Source organism: Carassius gibelio, chromosome A7 (assembly GCF_023724105.1).
Source record: "Carassius gibelio isolate Cgi1373 ecotype wild population from Czech Republic chromosome A7, carGib1.2-hapl.c, whole genome shotgun sequence".
NCBI classification, from domain to species: Eukaryota; Metazoa; Chordata; class Actinopteri; order Cypriniformes; family Cyprinidae; genus Carassius; species Carassius gibelio.
This window is the reverse complement of record NC_068377.1, coordinates 1,787,193-1,804,193: the sequence shown is the minus strand read 5'-3', so window position 1 is coordinate 1,804,193 and position 17,001 is coordinate 1,787,193. Positions and strand designations below refer to the sequence as shown.

The window sequence follows — 17,001 nt, the reverse complement described above, 5'->3', positions numbered from 1 at the left end:
CCGCCCGAACGCGGAGGAGCAGGGAATGGGGGACTCCTGCCGGCTGCCCAAAACCGGAGGAGCCATCGCCATCCACCGGGCGGCGGAGGAGTGTCATGCCATCCGTCGAGGGCCGTCCAGTGCCACCTCCAGGCACCGTGGAGGAGACCATCCAGCTGGTGGAGGGCCGAACAGCAGTGCGTCTGGTAACCTGAATTTTTTTTTCTTCTCCTCTCTCGTCTCTGTCACTCCTCATCCTTCCATCTCCTTTTCTCTCACCTCATCTGTCCTACCCCCAGGTTCCCGCAGGTCCCCTTGAGCGGTCCCCCGACGAGTGGGGCGGGTAGGATGGTAGGGAAATAGCATTAATAATAAGTGGCGCTAAACTGGATCCAGCAACTCATCACTAAACATGCCATTGGTGATCACAAAATATTGTGCATTGCCTGGTTGTGGAAGAACACAGTTGCTTCATAACCTTCCTTCAGATTCAAAGTGTTTGTTTTATTATTCATACCACAGTAAATAAGGCTCTTATAGAAATGTTTATAATATATGTTATCTTGAACAACCCAAATAAAACAAATTAATCTCTTAATTTTAAATGGATAGCAATGTATTTAAACATGTCTGGCAACATGGAAATATTTTTTATGAAGAGTCTATAAAAATGAAATATTTAATTATCTACATTTCACAGTTTTCAGTGTACACTATTTATATAAAACCAGACTGTTAGTACACCATATTTATACAAATGGACTAAATCTATGCATGTATGTGCATTTAAAGAGAAGGCAGCTAATACATTGGGTTTACAAGATTGCTTATCATGTGCCCCTCTAGTAAGATTCTGACTCCCTCTGGTGGACAACATTGTATCACTGACAATCATGTATCTTCACGTTTCAGTTGAAATGGCTGCTAGTTTAGAATTTGCATTATACATTTATTATAGAGTAAATTTACCTTTGGACCTTTGACTCGTAATAAAATATATCCAGGGCACCAAGACACTGTCTATTAAACACATAACACATTGTAATGTCTCTTGTTAGAGTTGGTCTACCATATAAACGTTTGGCTTCATAAAGCTGCCTACATTTATTAATGTACTGTAGGCGGCTACTTGGAGGATATATGAACCACAGGTTTAGTGCATCAAGTTCTTAACAGAACAGAACGCCAGAACACACCAGCAAACATATAGCAAACGCCTTAGCATTAAGAAAAGACCCTCATAGCCAACATGAAGTTGTTCTTTTAAGAAATCTAGTTCATCCAGTTCATCTAGTTCAAAAAATTTGTTTTTGTGAAAAGTGGGGTCATCCCATAGGTGTAATGGTTTTTATACTGTAGAAACTGTATATTCTATGGCCCTACACCAACCCTACCCCTAACCCTAACCCTCACAGGAAACTTTGTGCATTTTTACTTTCACAAAAAAAAAACTCATTCTGTGTGATTTATAAGCGTTTTGAGCAAGAGCACTCACACACGCACACACACACACACACACACACACACACACACACACACACACACGCACACACACACACACACACACACACACACACACACACACACAGGTGTTAGTTATCATTCACTTGACCTCCTTATCACAGCCTGTTGCAGACTTCACATTCCCATTTCCCCTCTCCACACTCGCTTAATAATCTGAGATCATTTGACAGAAGCGAGATCTTTTAATCCTGATAATTTATCTCTGGCTAATTTGGATCTTCAAAATATCTGGATCAAGCTGTCTGAGATTACTCTGTGTTGTATGTTTATAGGGCAGATATATCGATACTCAAAACCATGATCACTAATGGCTGGCGATGAGAAAGCATAAAATAAAATCATATAATTAAGATCCAATTACATTATCCAGCTGTTACAAATACACAATTGAAAGAGAAGACAGCACACTGTTATAATTTCAGACTTTATTGTAGATGTTTTGATAGAACATCACAATTAAACACTTTACAGTTTTACATTTTGATATTTATCTGTTATTTTTCTATTTGGTACCATGTCCTGAAAGATATTGATAACCTCATATGTTATGATTGGGATGTTGATGTTGTTGTTTTGTTGTTGTTTTGTCTTCAAAGTGCAACAGCAAATTTGGTGTTAGAGGTGCTGTTTGCAATTACGGATCTGCATTGACAAATGTGAATAAAAGCCTTCTTTTATTTACATAAAAGACATCTTCATCTGTGTTCTCAAGATGAACAAAAGTCTCGTGGGTTTGGAACAACATGAGGGTGAGTCAATTATGAATTTTCATTTTTAGCAGAACTAGCCCAAGTGAAGTGTGCTCAGCTAGTAGGTGTTTGGTTAGCATTATGGACTGCAGAACATACAGTAGATTTTTGGTTCAAAGTTTACTTTGTAAATGCTATTGAATGCTATTCATAATAATAATTCTTTACATTTATATAGTGCTTTTCTAGACACTCAAAGTGCTTACATCCACCACCAGTGTGCAGCATCCACCTATGCATATTTATTTGCTGATTTAATGCTTTTACAGTAAATTAATTTGATGTTTAAACATTTTTCAAAACACAACATAGACTTCAAGTACTCATCTAATGTGTTGCTGATAGTGGAAAATCACTCTGTATTTTGCATTTACATTTTCAATAAATGTTTTGTTTTGAGGCATTTGTTTACGGTTTCATTACACTATTGCATGTAAAAGTGAAAGTGAAAGTGACGTGACATTCAGCCAAGTATGGTGACCCATACTCAGAATTCGTTCTCTGCATTTAACCCATCTGAAGTGCACACACACAGAGCAGTGAACACACACACACTGTGAACACACACCCAGAGAAGTGGGAAGCCATTTATGCTACAGTTTTCTAGAAAACTGTAGAAATATTGAAATATAAATTGAATGCAACTTAAAAATAAGGATAAAATGGGTAAATGTTACTTTAAAAAATTGTTTGTAAATTAATAATAATAAAAACAGCTGCCGTAACTTAAGTGTGCTAGTTGAAATAATGTAAAGTCTAATAGAACAAACATAAATAAAATGAGCTCAAAATACTAAAAAAGTATACTGACACAAATAGCTGTATATATATATATATATATATATATATATATATATATATATATATATATATATATATATATACACAGTATATATACAGGTGAATCTCAATAAATTAGAATGTCATGGAAAAGTTCATTTATTTCAGTAATTCAACTCAAATTGTGAAACTTGTGTATTAAATAACTTCAATGTATACAGACTGATGTAATCTCTTTCTAGTATATTTGGTTCTTTTAATTGTGATGATTTTGGCTCACATTTAACAAAACCCCACCAATTCACTATCTCAACAAATTACAAACCCGATTCCAAAAAAGTTGGGACATTGTACAAATTGTGAGTAAAAAAGGAATTGAACAATTTACAAATCTCATAAACATATATTTTATTCACAATAGAATATAGATAACATATCAAAAGTTGAAAGTGAGACATTTTGAAATAGCATGCCAAATATTGGCTCATTTTGGATTTCATGAGAGCTACACATTCCAAAAAGTTGAAACAGGTAGCAATAAGAGGCTGGAAAAGTTAAATGTACATATAAGGAACAGCTGGAGGACCAATTTGCAACTTTTTAGGTCAATTGGGAACATGATTGGGTATAAAAAGAGCCTCTCAGAGTGGCAGTGTCTTTCAGAAGTCAAGATGGGCAGAGGATCACCAACTCCCCCAAGGCTGTGCCGAAAAATAGTGGAGCAATATCAGAAAGGAGTTTCTCAGAGAAAAATTGGAAATAGTTTGAACTTATCATCATCTACAGTGCATAATATCATCCAAAGATTCAGAGAACCTGGAACAATCTCTTTGTGAAGGGTCAAGGCCAGAAAACCATACTGGATGCCCGTGATCTTCGGCCCTTAGACAGCACTCTATAAACTCTATAGGTCAAAAAAGAAGCCATATCTAAACACGATCCAGAAGCGCAGGTGTTTTCTCTGGGCCAAGGCTCATTTAAAATTGACTGTGACAAAGTGGAAAACTGTTCTGTGGTCAGACGAATCAAAATTTGAAGTTTTTTTTTTTTTTGAAAACTGGGACCCCATGTCATCCGGACTAAAGAGGACAAGGACAACCCAAATTGTTATCAGCGCTCAGTTCAGAAGCCTGCATCTCTGATGGTATGGGGTTGCATGAGTGTGTGTGGCATGGGCAGCTTACACATCTGGAAAGATGAGCTCCATCAATGCTGAAAGGTATATCCAAGTCCTAGAACAACATATGCTCCCATCCAGACATCGTCTCTTTCAGGGAAGATCTTGCATTTTACAACATGACAATGCCAGACCACATACTGCATCAATTACAACATCATAGCTGTGTAGAAGAAGGATCCGGGTACTGAAATGGCCAGCCTGCAGTCCAGATCTTTCACCCATAGAAAACATTTGGAGCATCATAAAGAAGAAGATGAGACAAAGAAGACCTAAGACAGTTGAGCAACTAGAAGCCTGTATTAGACAAGAATGGGACAACATTCCTATTCCTAAACTTGAGACACTTGTTTCCTCAGTCCCCAGACGTTTGCAGACTGTTAAAAAAAGAAGAGGGGATGTTCCAACTTTTTGGAGATGTGTTGATGCCATGAAATTAAAAATTAACTTATTTTCCCTTAAAATGATCAATTTTCTCGGTTTAAACATTTGATATGTCATCTATGTTGTATTCTGAATAAAATATTGAAATTGAAAACTTCCACATCATTACATTCTGTTTTTATCAACAATTTGTACAGTGTCCCAACTTTTTTGGAATTGGGTTTGTAGAACAAGGAAAAAAACCTTTTTATTGAATTGCTGGCCTTCTGGAATGTATGATAATTTACTGTACATGTACTCTCATGTACAGTAATGGGCTCCTTTTGCTTTAATTACTGCCACAATTTGGCATGGCATGGAGGTGATCAGTTTGTGGCACTGCTGAGGTGGTCTGGAAGCTATGGTTTCTTTGACAGTGCCCTTCAGCTCATCTGCATTGTTTTTTCTCTTGGGGCGGCAGTGGCTCAGTGGTTCATGTAGGTTGTCTACAAACCAGAAGGTTGGTGGTTCGATCCCCGGCTCCACCTGACCAAGTGTCGAGGTGTCCTTGAGCAAGACACCTAACTCCAGCTGCTCCCGACGAGCTGGATGGCGCCTTGAATGGCAGACACCGCAGTCGGTGTATGAATGTTTGTATGAATGAGTGTGTGAATGGGTGAATGTTAGGCAAATTGTGAAGCGCTTTGGATGGCCATGTGGTCTGTTGAAAGCGCTATATAAATGCAGTCCATTTCTCATTTTCCTCTTGACAGTACTCCATAGATTCTCTCTGGGGTTCAGATCTGGTGAGTTTGCTGGCCAGTCAAGCACACTGACATAATGGTCATTTAACCAACTTTGGTGCTTTTGGCAGTGTGGGCAGGTGCCAAATCCTGCTGGACAATAAAGTCAGCATCTTCAAAAAGCTGGTCGGCAGAAGGAAGAATGAAGTGCTCCAAAATATCTTGGTAAACGGGGGCAGTGACCTTGGTTTTCAAAAATCACAATGGACCAACACCAGCAGATGACATTGCACCCCAAATCATCACAGACTGTGGAAACTTAACACATGACTTCAAGCAACTTGGGCTATGAGCTTCTCCACCCTTCCTCCAGACTCTAGAACATTGGTTTACAAATGAAATACAAAACTTACTTTCATCTGAAAAGAGGACTTTGGACCACTGGGCAACAGTCCAGCTCTTCTTCTCCTTAACCCAGGTAAGATGCCTTTGACTTTATCTGTGGTTCAGGAGTGGCTTAAAAAGAGGAATACAACAACTGTAGCTAAATTCCTCGACACGTCTGTGTGTGGTGGCTCTTGATGTCTTGACCCCAGCCTCAGTCCATTCCTTGTGAAGTTCACTCAAGTTCTTGAATCGATTTTCGTGACAATTATAATAAGGCTGTGGATCTCTCAGTTGGTTGAGCATCTTTTTCTTCCACACTTTTTCCTTCCACTCAACTTTCTGTTAACATGCTTGGATCATGCCTGATGTTCAGTGTACCATGGGTCACATCTCCCAATATTTTTGCTTTCACGAAACACATACGCAGAGTAGACAGGGATCTTCCAGGTCGTGCTGTACAAAGTTGCATAAAGATAAATTTATATATATATATATATATATATATACATACACACACACACACACACACCCTACACTAACCCTAACCCTCACAGGAAACTTTTGTGCATTTTTAGTTTCTCAAAAAAACTCATTCTGGATGATTTATAAGCATTTTGAAAAATGGGGACATTGGTTATGTCCTCATAAGTTACCCTCTCCTTGTAATACCTGTGTCATACCCATGTCATTATACAGAGTTGTGTCCTGATATGTCACAAAAACATGTCCCCCCCCCCCCCCCCCGCACACACACACACACACACACACACAAAGACCTTCACAATGTTAATTTAACGTATAGAAATATATAAGATTATCATGCAGTATGAATGATTTCAGATAATATTTCAATTATTTCAGCCAGCAATATACTGTATAGGCTTAAAAACTAAATGTTTTATGAAAAGCGCTATATATTTTAATTTTCATTTCAAATATTGTAAAACATTACATATTGAATGCATTTATATTTGGAATTAAGTTGGCTTGAGAAATCTTTAAACTTCTGCTGTCTACTGCCAGAGCAAAGCTTAAAAACTTCCAGATAAAACCAGCCTAAGCTGATTGGTTGCTTTGGCTGGTCTCCCAAGCTGGTTTAAAAGTGTGTTTGGCCACTGTTTTAACAGGTCAAACTGGTCTTAGCGGTTTTTGTTTTTTACTGAATCAACTGGATTCATATAGAAACGTTAACAACCTGCTAGTAACTTGTTAATCAGGCTAGCAACATGCTAATTACATGCTAGTCACTTGTAAGTCATTCTAGGAACATGCTAGTATCTTACTAATCATGTTAACAACATGCTAGATATATGTAAATAACATTCCAGTCACTTTGATAATCACGATGGCAACATGCTACCACTTGCTAATAATGCTAAAAATCACATGCTAACCATGCTAACAACATGCTAGTCACTTACGAATAATGTTAACAACATGCTAGTCACTTGCTAATATTAACAACATGTCAGTTACTTTATAATCATGCAAACAACATGCTTGTAACTTACTAATCATGTTAGCAACATGCTAGAAACAAACAACATGCTAGACATTTGCTAATCATGCTAGCAACATGCTAGTCACTTGTTAATAATGTTAAAAACATAGTCACTCGCTAATAATACTGTCACGTGGAGGTTAGGATGAACTCAGGCGCAGACAGGGTGCACTACACACAGGGTATATTTATTGAAAAACCCACGAGGGGGAAAACAACGAATAGGGCAAAGACTAACAACTTAACAAGACTAAGCAAACAATAAACAAAAGACTCTTCACACAGGAACTCTTACTACAGACAAACAATCACAGGTTAAACAACGTCTCTTAAAAGTGTAACAATGAACCGCACAGGACAAGTGAACACAAGGGGACAGAAATAGGGAGACTAATCATAACATAACAGGTGACACAGGTAAAGCAATAATGACAAAACTAGGATAACAAGGGGGGCGGGGCAAGGAAACGAGACAACACAAGCACATGGCTCAAAGACAAGGCCATGTGCTTGTACACAAAACACGGGCCTGTCATGATCCTGCCTCAAGACTAGAGGAAAACCAAGGACACGAGTGCAGAATCATGACAAATACTAACAACATATAGTGAGATGCTAGTCACTTGTTAGCAACATGCTAGAAATGTGTTATTTACATGCTAGTGAATAAAAAATACTAACGAAATTTATGGAATTAAAAGTCAAGTTCAAGTATTCTCCAGCATCTCCTGGTCTCCCCTCGTGTGACGCTGTTTCAGATCAGGATAACTTACCATCGCCCCGCAGAGCTCCCAGACACCACCAACCTCGGCTGGAACCCCTCTGTTGAAGAGGTAAGTGAGGACCCAAATGCGGTTCAACAGAAAATAGAGTCTTTAATGTAAATTAAAATGTTCTTCTGAGAGAATAAGGCAAATAAGCAACCCGCAGAGATGGCAATAAAAAACAAAACCGAAAAATCAGCAGAACTTGAAAAAGGTCTCTTTGGCAGTGACTGGGGCTGTTGATATAGCGGCAACTGGCCGTGGGTCTCTCAGAGGGGACGCGGGTAACGGGCAGACCGTGTGGGATGGTACTCTCTCGGCATCAGGCAAACTGGACAGGATACAAAGGTGGGGGTAATAAACAGAGTTACCAGGCAGGTCTCAACAGGACAAAACAGGACTTAAACGGACTCTGACAGGGTAGTAGTCTGCTTATTGCGAGAAAAGCTCGAATGAGAATCTGAAAAAGGATGCAGCAAAAGCAGAGAAAGACATAGTCACAGAAGATGAGAAACAGCTGGGAAACGAGAAAGGCAAAGTGAAAGTAGCCTATAAGACCAGAAGAGGGAGACAGAGTAAAAGGAAACAGGAACATGACAAGACAAGACATAACACCCTCAGCAGGCAGTTCCCGGGCCCAGTCAGCCAGACATTAATATGGCAAGCCACTCAAACATAAACTATTCAGCAAATTCATATGAGATTGTACAAGCAAACTTGTTTAAAATTCAGTCACATTCACTCCTATTGCAGTCTTTGGCCCCTGCCTCATCTCTCGTGCAGATTGTGCCCACTGTAAGTATTCAGAGTGTTTATATAATATGGGTTACATTAAGTCCATTGCTTTCTTTTATTAGTCTTTACAAATTGTCGCCGTCTCTTCCCGTTCTAACAGTACATGATATCTGTCCACATCTCACAGTCTGCCTTTCTTTGTATGTAGATTTTTTATTGAACACACTTGTCTAAGCAGCAAGAGTCTGGAAATGCTAGTTTAATATGTCATGTGACACATCAGACATCAGTTAATTTGGCCAAACCAGTTTGGTTAAGATCAGTTAAGTCTGTTCACACCAAGAACAATAACTATAGTAACTATTTTAGCATCCACACCTTAAACAATGAAGTATGTTAATTAATAATGTACTGCTGTGGTTATGTTGTCTACTATTTGTTGTCAATGTTTTAATAGTTCATCATAGTTAAGTAGATGGAAGGGCAGTAAAACATACACAGATCTATTCTCATCATTTACAGCAAACTGTGCTGAGTCACATATTTGTTTAGATTGTCTTTTCAAAAACTTGCCATCATATTAGTTGCAAATCATTGTTATCTTAGAATAAAGACCCTCAAAAATCAGTGTCCATTTGGAATGAGCTGAATTTATTTAATTAGATCAAGAGAAAGAACTCTTCATTGTACACAAGGCCAATGTGTCATTCTGTAAGACAAGGTAGAGACAGTGTGCAGTTTATGGTGCAAAAGCCATATAATTCATGCAGACCTTAATACAAAAGACCTCATTTGTGAATCTCTGTGTCAACAAATGTCTCATCTTTGTGCTAAACCCTAACATAAACATTGCTTATAATACAGTATATGATTCACGTTGATCTTTCCTTGCTTCATCAGACTCAGTTGTGCATGAAGTCCATGCAGTCTCTTCTAATGCAGCTTTCAGCCCACCCTTTGTCTGAGTCATTAATATTACTTAATGTTCAAGGATTAATTAGTTATATGTATTGTTTACAAAATGTGCCTCTGGTTTCACAGAAAAGACTTAAACCTAGTTCCAGACTAAAATGTAAGTCTGAGCAGATTCAAATTAAATAAACTTGCACTGAGTGATCTTAAAATATAACAGTGCTTTTGTTTTGTTTCAAAATGTTTTTCTAAGGCACATTTATAAATGACCAAAATGAGCAAAATGACATAAGTTTTAATAAATGAATAACATGTTACATTTTGTTTTAGAAATTGATTTTTTTTTTTCATAATTTGTAGTATTTGTTAATTTTCCAATGTCAAGAGTTTGTAATTAGCAACTAATTTAAGCATGTGAGTAATATGGATTAATTGCTCCAACATGCTGCATAAGGATTTTGAAGGGGAGTGGCCCAAATATATCCATCTGTTACAAATGTACAATTAAGAGAAGACAGCACACTCTGTTATAATTTCAGACTTTATTGTTGATGTTTTGATAGAACATCACAATTAAACATTTTACAGTTTTACATTTTTATATTTACCTGTTCCTATTTGTTACCAAATATCCTGTAAAATATTGATAACCTCACCTCTTATGATTGGGATGTCATTTTCTTTCAATGTCATTTGTCTACAAAGTGCAACAACAAATTTGGTGTTAGAGCTTCTTATTTGCAATAACGTATCTGCATTGACAAATGTTTATATGTAAATAAAACCATAAGTTAGATCTGTTCATCAATCATCATTTAAAGTGATCCTCTCTTGAGAAAATGTAAGTTTAAACCTCTCAATTCATATGGACTCGTTTTATGATCTATTTAGGAATTTTCTGAAATGTCAAAGAGGTAGTTGCATAAACTGTCATAGGACAGAACAAAATATTTCTTCACTTTACAATGTAAATGTGCAACAATGCTAAATACAGAGTGCATGGCCACCATCAGCAACACTTTAGATGAGTACTTGAAGTCTATGTTGTGTTTTGAAAAGTTGTTTAAATATCAAATTCAGTTAAATTAAAAACATTAAATCAGCAAATATTCAAATGTATATGCAAAGAAAGAAGGCGTAACTTTCTTGAGATTGGAACCACGATTGTTACTCAGCTTTTAATCAAAAGTGGGGGAGTTCCAACCTAACATTTACATTTACATAGTCTGGTGCTTCTGACTCACAGCCTGTAAGTAACGTTTCATTTTATTATTTAAAGAACCTGCTACTTACTATTAAAACGCAAGTGTAGAGTACTTTGTGTTTCTCCGATCACAAATGCAGACATGGTCTTATGTTTAAGCGGAATAATGCAACACAACACAAAAGACAGTATAAGTCATTATAATCAGTAATTATTTCCCCACTGGATGCAACAAATGCATCGTTTGAAATGGATTCTAATGTTTTGTGTCTTCGTGGGGACGCGATATCATATTATGGTAAGGGGCGTAAAATTTTCATCACACGCTTGAGGTATTTGGCCAATCACAAAGCATTGGAATGCTGGCACACCTTGCTTTTTCAGACCAATGAGCTTTGGAAAAATTTACCTATTTAAGAAAGGCGTGGCTTAGAGGACATAAAATAATGTAAAATATGTGGAAAATAATGTTGTTGTTGTTGTTGTTGTTTTATATATACTTTAAACCATGTAAACACATTGCAATACACCAAATACACATACAGATGTTCTTTTTAGTACCATCATATGATCCCTTTAAGATAGTATTGTATTGACTGCAGGACAAACTGTACAATTTAGTTTCAAAGATTATTTTGTTTACTTTGTAATTGCTATTGAATGCTATTCATGATTATTTGCTGATTTAATGTTTTTAACGTGACTGATTTTGATATTTAAACACTTTTCAAAAAACAATATAGACTTCAAGTACTCATCTCAAAGTGTAGCTGATGGTGGTCATGCGCTCTGTATTTTGCATTGTTGCACATTTGCATTGTAAAGTGAAGAAATATTTAGTTTTGAGGCACTTGTTTATGGTTTCATAACCCTATTGCATGTAGAAAAAAAAATAGAAATATTGAATTCAATTTTAAAATGAATAGAAGTAACTTATGTGGCTTATAAGGAGAAACTGGTAAATATTACTGTAAGAAAGCTTAAAAATATAGTTTGTAAAGTGAAAAAAACAAACAGCTGTTATTAGTTAAGTGTGCAAGTTGAAAAATTTTTTATTCTAATAGAATAAACTAAAATAAAATGAGTTCAAAATAGTCAAGAAGCTGATACAAAAAGTTGCCTCAATTTTATTGAGTAAAATGAACATAACATGTTTACAGTGCTTTTTTGTTTATTGACTAGTAACAAGCATTAGAATCACCTGACATTTCAAATAATATCCTTTTTTTAAGCCTGTCTAAAAATAAGCCTTTTTTTTTCAGAAGTCAGAAGGAATAGGATAGTAGATAAACATGAACATTAGACCAAGATCATTGGTGTCTGATATATTAGCTGCAATGAAACTGGATTAGGTGCCGTTTTTTAGTTACACGGAGAGTCGATTTTGGCTTGTTTAGGTGGCTTTGGTACGCTTGGAAAAACTTCAAAATTTTGTATTTGGTAAAAACCATTGAGCTTGTCCTGAAGCTCTTTTATTTTTAATTCCTGCACTTTTCCGTTGTTGTCCGGTCCATAATAGCCCTTCCCTATGTACTGATTGTTCTTCAGACAGCAGGTGGCTCTCCAGTAATACTTTGACACATAGACTCTATTATTCAGTTTAGGTGCATTCATGTCAGGAACTACACCAGTCACCACATAGGCCTTAACACAGGATTTCAGGTCTTCAGTTACAGATCTCTCATGTCCCAGCCATGCGTTCTTATTGAAAGTTGAATCCTGTGGAGCCGCGTTGGTCAGTGTGGATGTGGCCAGCATTGAATGACGATTGTTGGTGTGGAGCACAGGATAGAGGTGACCTTTGTTATATTTTTTGTTGTTCTTATAATCATCATTAACAGCCTGATTAGGGCCAATATTGTCATCACTGCCTTGAGGACCCATACATGGCTCAGAATCTCCATCCAGCTAAAGGTAATGAGAAGCAAAAACAACTAAATACATCAGACTAAAAAAAAAAGTTATTTAAAATATCTTTTAAGATGAATTATGTAACTTCTGTGTCTTTAGCAGCTTCGGTCATAATTGCAAAAGTATCTACTCAAGTAATGACTTTTCAAACTTGTTTCTCAAACATTACCCCCATTTGACAACAGCCACATAAACAGATTGTCCAAAAAACGATTTTAGGAATCAACCTATGAATGGATTAATTACAATTTATCCACATTAATCACTGCAATATGAGTGTTTTAATGGATCCACCTTTAACGTTCTTCCTGTGATATGAACTAATACAGTATTTACCTGAGGTTCAATGTACCATAGGTCTTGTCTCATAACATTTGGGCTGGCAAACACATATGCAGAGTAGACAGGGATCTTCCAGGTTGTGCTGTACAAAGTTGCATACATATATTTTTTCTGAGGTTTCTTATTTTCCTCAACCCAAACACACTGACAGATGGGCTTGACTGAGACGCTCGCTGGTGGTGTGAAGTCAGGAGGTGCGTTGTTCAAAAAGAACTCATTGCATTTACTAAAATTATTATCTACAACTTCACTCAAAGTGAAGAAGCACACAGAAAAAAGTAAGAGAAGAAAAACAAGATGTCTCATGGTGAATCTCTGAAATTTGCTGTTTGCCTGAGGACAGAAGAGAGTTTGCAGACAGGAGGTTAAAGCTGTGTGCATGTGACTGACTGCAGGTACTGAACGTTAGCTGTTTAAGTAGCCAAAGATTATCTATCAACAATACTGTACACTTTAAAACCTAACAAGTTAGAGTAACTCAAACCATTTGAGTAAACCAATTCCCTTGGCTTTAAACCATGAACACCTGCTGTTAACAAACAGAATCACTGAAGAAAAGAAAAAATACTGTTGTGTTTGATATACCAAACAGGACCAAGAAATCCTAAAAATCACATCCCACCTAGAATTTTTTTGTATGTTCTAGGAATGTTTTCAGTGGTTTTATTTAACTTCCCAGAATGTTCTACTAAAAGTTAGGATAACATTCTCTAAAAATGTCTATTGATAACATTGTTAGAGCATTATCCTCTAACATTCTAATAAAGATTCCCATCACACTAGATGTGGACTGACATTGCTCAGAAGTCAGATGTTGGTTGAAAAATAAAAACCCAAACTCTGATTGGTGTCAAACTCTAGCAAAAATAACTCCAAAAACAGTATTACCAACTTCACTTATTATTGAGATTGATAAACAAGACTGACTTTATTTCTGTCATTAATGTAAAAAAAATATATATATATATATTTTTGAGATTAACAGAGGTGTTGAAGGTTTATTGAAAATAATAGTTTAGTTTGACATCACCATTATGGTGATCAGTACTTAGGCAGTATGAGTCTTTTCAGTGTAACTGTTCACTTAACTGCTGTAACTAAAAAAACAGTTAGAGAAAAAAAGTCATCTGGTAATGTTGGTTACTTGCTGATGTTGACAATGTTCTCATGTAATCTCATGCTGTTGACCAATTGAGTCACATTAATAAATAATATGTAGCTAACAGCATACATTAGATTGAGTGAAAACAGTTAACCAGACTACATATGTGATGATGTATTAATCATCAGCAAGCAACCAGCATCATCATCAAACCACGTTCTCTTGCTGTTTTTGCCATAATAAACATTACAGCAGTCAAAGAACAACACTGAGTGTCAAGTGTCAAATTGCACATCTAAAGCCAACACTTACCACCATTATGGTGACATCAAATCAAACTATTCTTTTTAAACAGACATCAACATCTAAACCTCTGCTTAAATCTTAATTAGAATGTTAGGGGATAATGTTCTAATAATGTTATTAATAAACATTTAAAAAATGTTTTTAGGGAACATTATACTATATTTTGGGAGAACGTTCTGGGAACAAAAATAAAACTACCCGCTAAAAACATTTTTAGAGCAATCATGGTTCTAGCTGGGATGTTTCTCACAAGCAGTTGATATGTCCTTACCTCTTGAATTAAGAAGATATAGTGAGATGTTTCCAGATTCCTTCCCCGGTGTCCGTACTCACTCAGCTAGACCTGGGTTACTTTGGGGCATCGACAGAAGTTTTTAGTGATATTACAATATGAAAAATGATCATATTTAATGATTTGTCTAAAATAAGTTTATCCCATCACTATAGGAAATGGTTTAACTTTATCAAAAACAATAACTCATAAGTAATAAAATAAAAAAGATACCAACAGTGGGGTCTTCACCTTGAATTGTGGCGTGAATGTGTTCCAAACATAGCATTTTATAGTCAAGCATAAAATGTGCATTAAGGGAGTAAGTCTCCACCTTTCCTACTTCCATATTTTTAATGTACAGTGAACACACACACACACACACACATGCATTTCTGTGTTGCTATGGTTACCTAAGTCAAAGTGCGTCACCTTTGTCACAGTTTAACAAGCTCCTGGTATCATAATTTTAAATAGAATAATTGCAGCATCTTTTCAAAAAAGCAAGCTAATCTATCTCTGCTTTAATCTAAACAATTACAACATCTTAAGGGCGTAGGCCAAGCTATTTAACAGTTTTTCAACTACATAGTAACACTTCTTGAGATAAGGTTAACAAATAATATGATGGTTAAAAAGAAGTTCCATCCCGCGACAGTATTTGTTGCAAAATGCTTCTCCTTGCAGAACCGTCCCTGCAAACAAGCCTTTACAGGCCCACTTAGGGCCGCCAGCGCAGGGCCCCGGGAAATTGCTCAATGGCAAAATGTTGGCCCTTTAGCACTGGCCCAGCACATTTGTTACAGCAACATTTTGCAGATATCATTAAGAGAGGATTGTTGTTGAGTTTCATAAACTGAATCATGCTATTTGTGTGAGTCTACATGATCCCATCCAAATAATTTCTTCACAACGACTTGAAAATGTTCCAAATATTAAAGCAGGACAAAAAACGTCATGCAGTGGTATTCTAGGACTACTATAATTTGAAATATTTAAATCTAAGTAATGTTTTCAGAGATCAAACTCCAGGTGAGATCAAGAAATCAGTGCTTTATGTGATAACTGACAGCTTGTTTTTTGTGTGTTTTTTTTTTTTTTCTTGCAAACTTTTGCTATAACAAATGTGCTATTAAAACACACAGTTAAAACAGCCAGGAAAAAGAAAAAAAAACCTAGGCTAAAACATAAAGGGTCAGGAACCCAATTAAAGCATGCACTTACTGCCATACTGGTGACTTAAAACTTTATTGTTTTCAGTAAAACACTGCTAAGGCTTCCTGGAGGCTAAGTGAGCGCTGCCCGTGCAGGGCTATTGCTAAGGGGCCAATATTTTGCCAATGAGCAAATTCTCAGGGGCCCTGCCCTGGCACCCCTAAATGGGCCCATAAAGAGCCAGTGAAGGCTTGTTTGCTTGGCGTTGTACATCATACATACACATACGTGACCGTTTTAACTTGAGCAACACCTGTTTGCAACCCTAACAGGATGTAAATATTGAAATGGCTTCTAAAACTGTTCAGATGTTAGCTCAGAGGTCTGTAATCTCATAGCTTTAAAATAATTTGCTAAAGACTATAACACCAAATTAAAATTAGTCAAATAAATCATTTCCTTTAGCATTCTCATTATTTTCTTATTCAGAACTTCCTGTTTCCCAAGGAACTGAATTATTTTCCTTGTTCTAAAAATTATCCCCTGAAGATCCGGCCAATGTTCTGTCATGCTTCTCTAGGTGTCATTCTTTCCTCTTTTGTTTTTGTTTTACTTTGCAGCTACAGTCCTTCTGAATACCTTGGACAAGAATATCATCAAAATAATTTTATAGTAATAATTTTATAATTTTCCCAATTGAGAATTGATCAGGGGAGGGAATTTTCATATTTATTGGATCATCTGATCCTACAGCACAAGACCCTTCAGCAACAGCCTTATATGAAATCAACTGAAATGAAATAGGTGAAATCTCTCAAGATCTGCTTAAAAATATCCCACAAACAGCATCACCAGCTCCAAGTATTAATAACCAGACTGACTTTATTTCTCACACATGTATATAGAAGGCCTTATTGAGAATTAATTAAGGTTTAGATGTTGATTTATTGTTTCATTTGAAGTAACCAAGTTAGAGATCAGTGTTTGCTTTAGTTGGGATCTTGACCTTTGACTTTCATTTATTTACCCTTTTTTTTTTATACAGATGCTAGGACACATTTCTCAATACTTAGGTCACTTTTGCAAAACTCTTCTC

General features: G+C 36.5%; 1 protein-coding gene across 1 annotated transcript; it reads right to left on the bottom strand.

Moving 5' to 3' along the window:
• Positions 1 to 11,894: 11,894 nt before the first annotated feature.
• On the bottom strand, positions 11,895 to 15,022 carry wu:fd46g04 (endonuclease domain-containing 1 protein). Its single transcript, XM_052600774.1, has 4 exons — positions 15,003 to 15,022; positions 14,751 to 14,830; positions 13,066 to 13,404; positions 11,895 to 12,726 (listed from the first exon to the last, which is right to left on the bottom strand). Exons 3-4 carry the CDS (start codon positions 13,375 to 13,377, stop codon positions 12,181 to 12,183), a joined length of 858 nt encoding a protein of 285 aa, XP_052456734.1. The 5' UTR covers positions 13,378 to 13,404; positions 14,751 to 14,830; positions 15,003 to 15,022; the 3' UTR covers positions 11,895 to 12,180.
• Positions 15,023 to 17,001: the final 1,979 nt, after the last annotated feature.

Coding starts and splice junctions, on each gene's coding strand:
- wu:fd46g04 (XM_052600774.1), bottom strand. CDS start 13,377: ATGAGACATCTTGTTTTTCTTCTCTTACTTTTTTCTGTGTGCTTCTTC. Junction 12,727..13,065: donor TATGGTACATTGAACCTCAG/GTAAATACTGTA, acceptor CATTACCTTTAG/CTGGATGGAGATTCTGAGCC.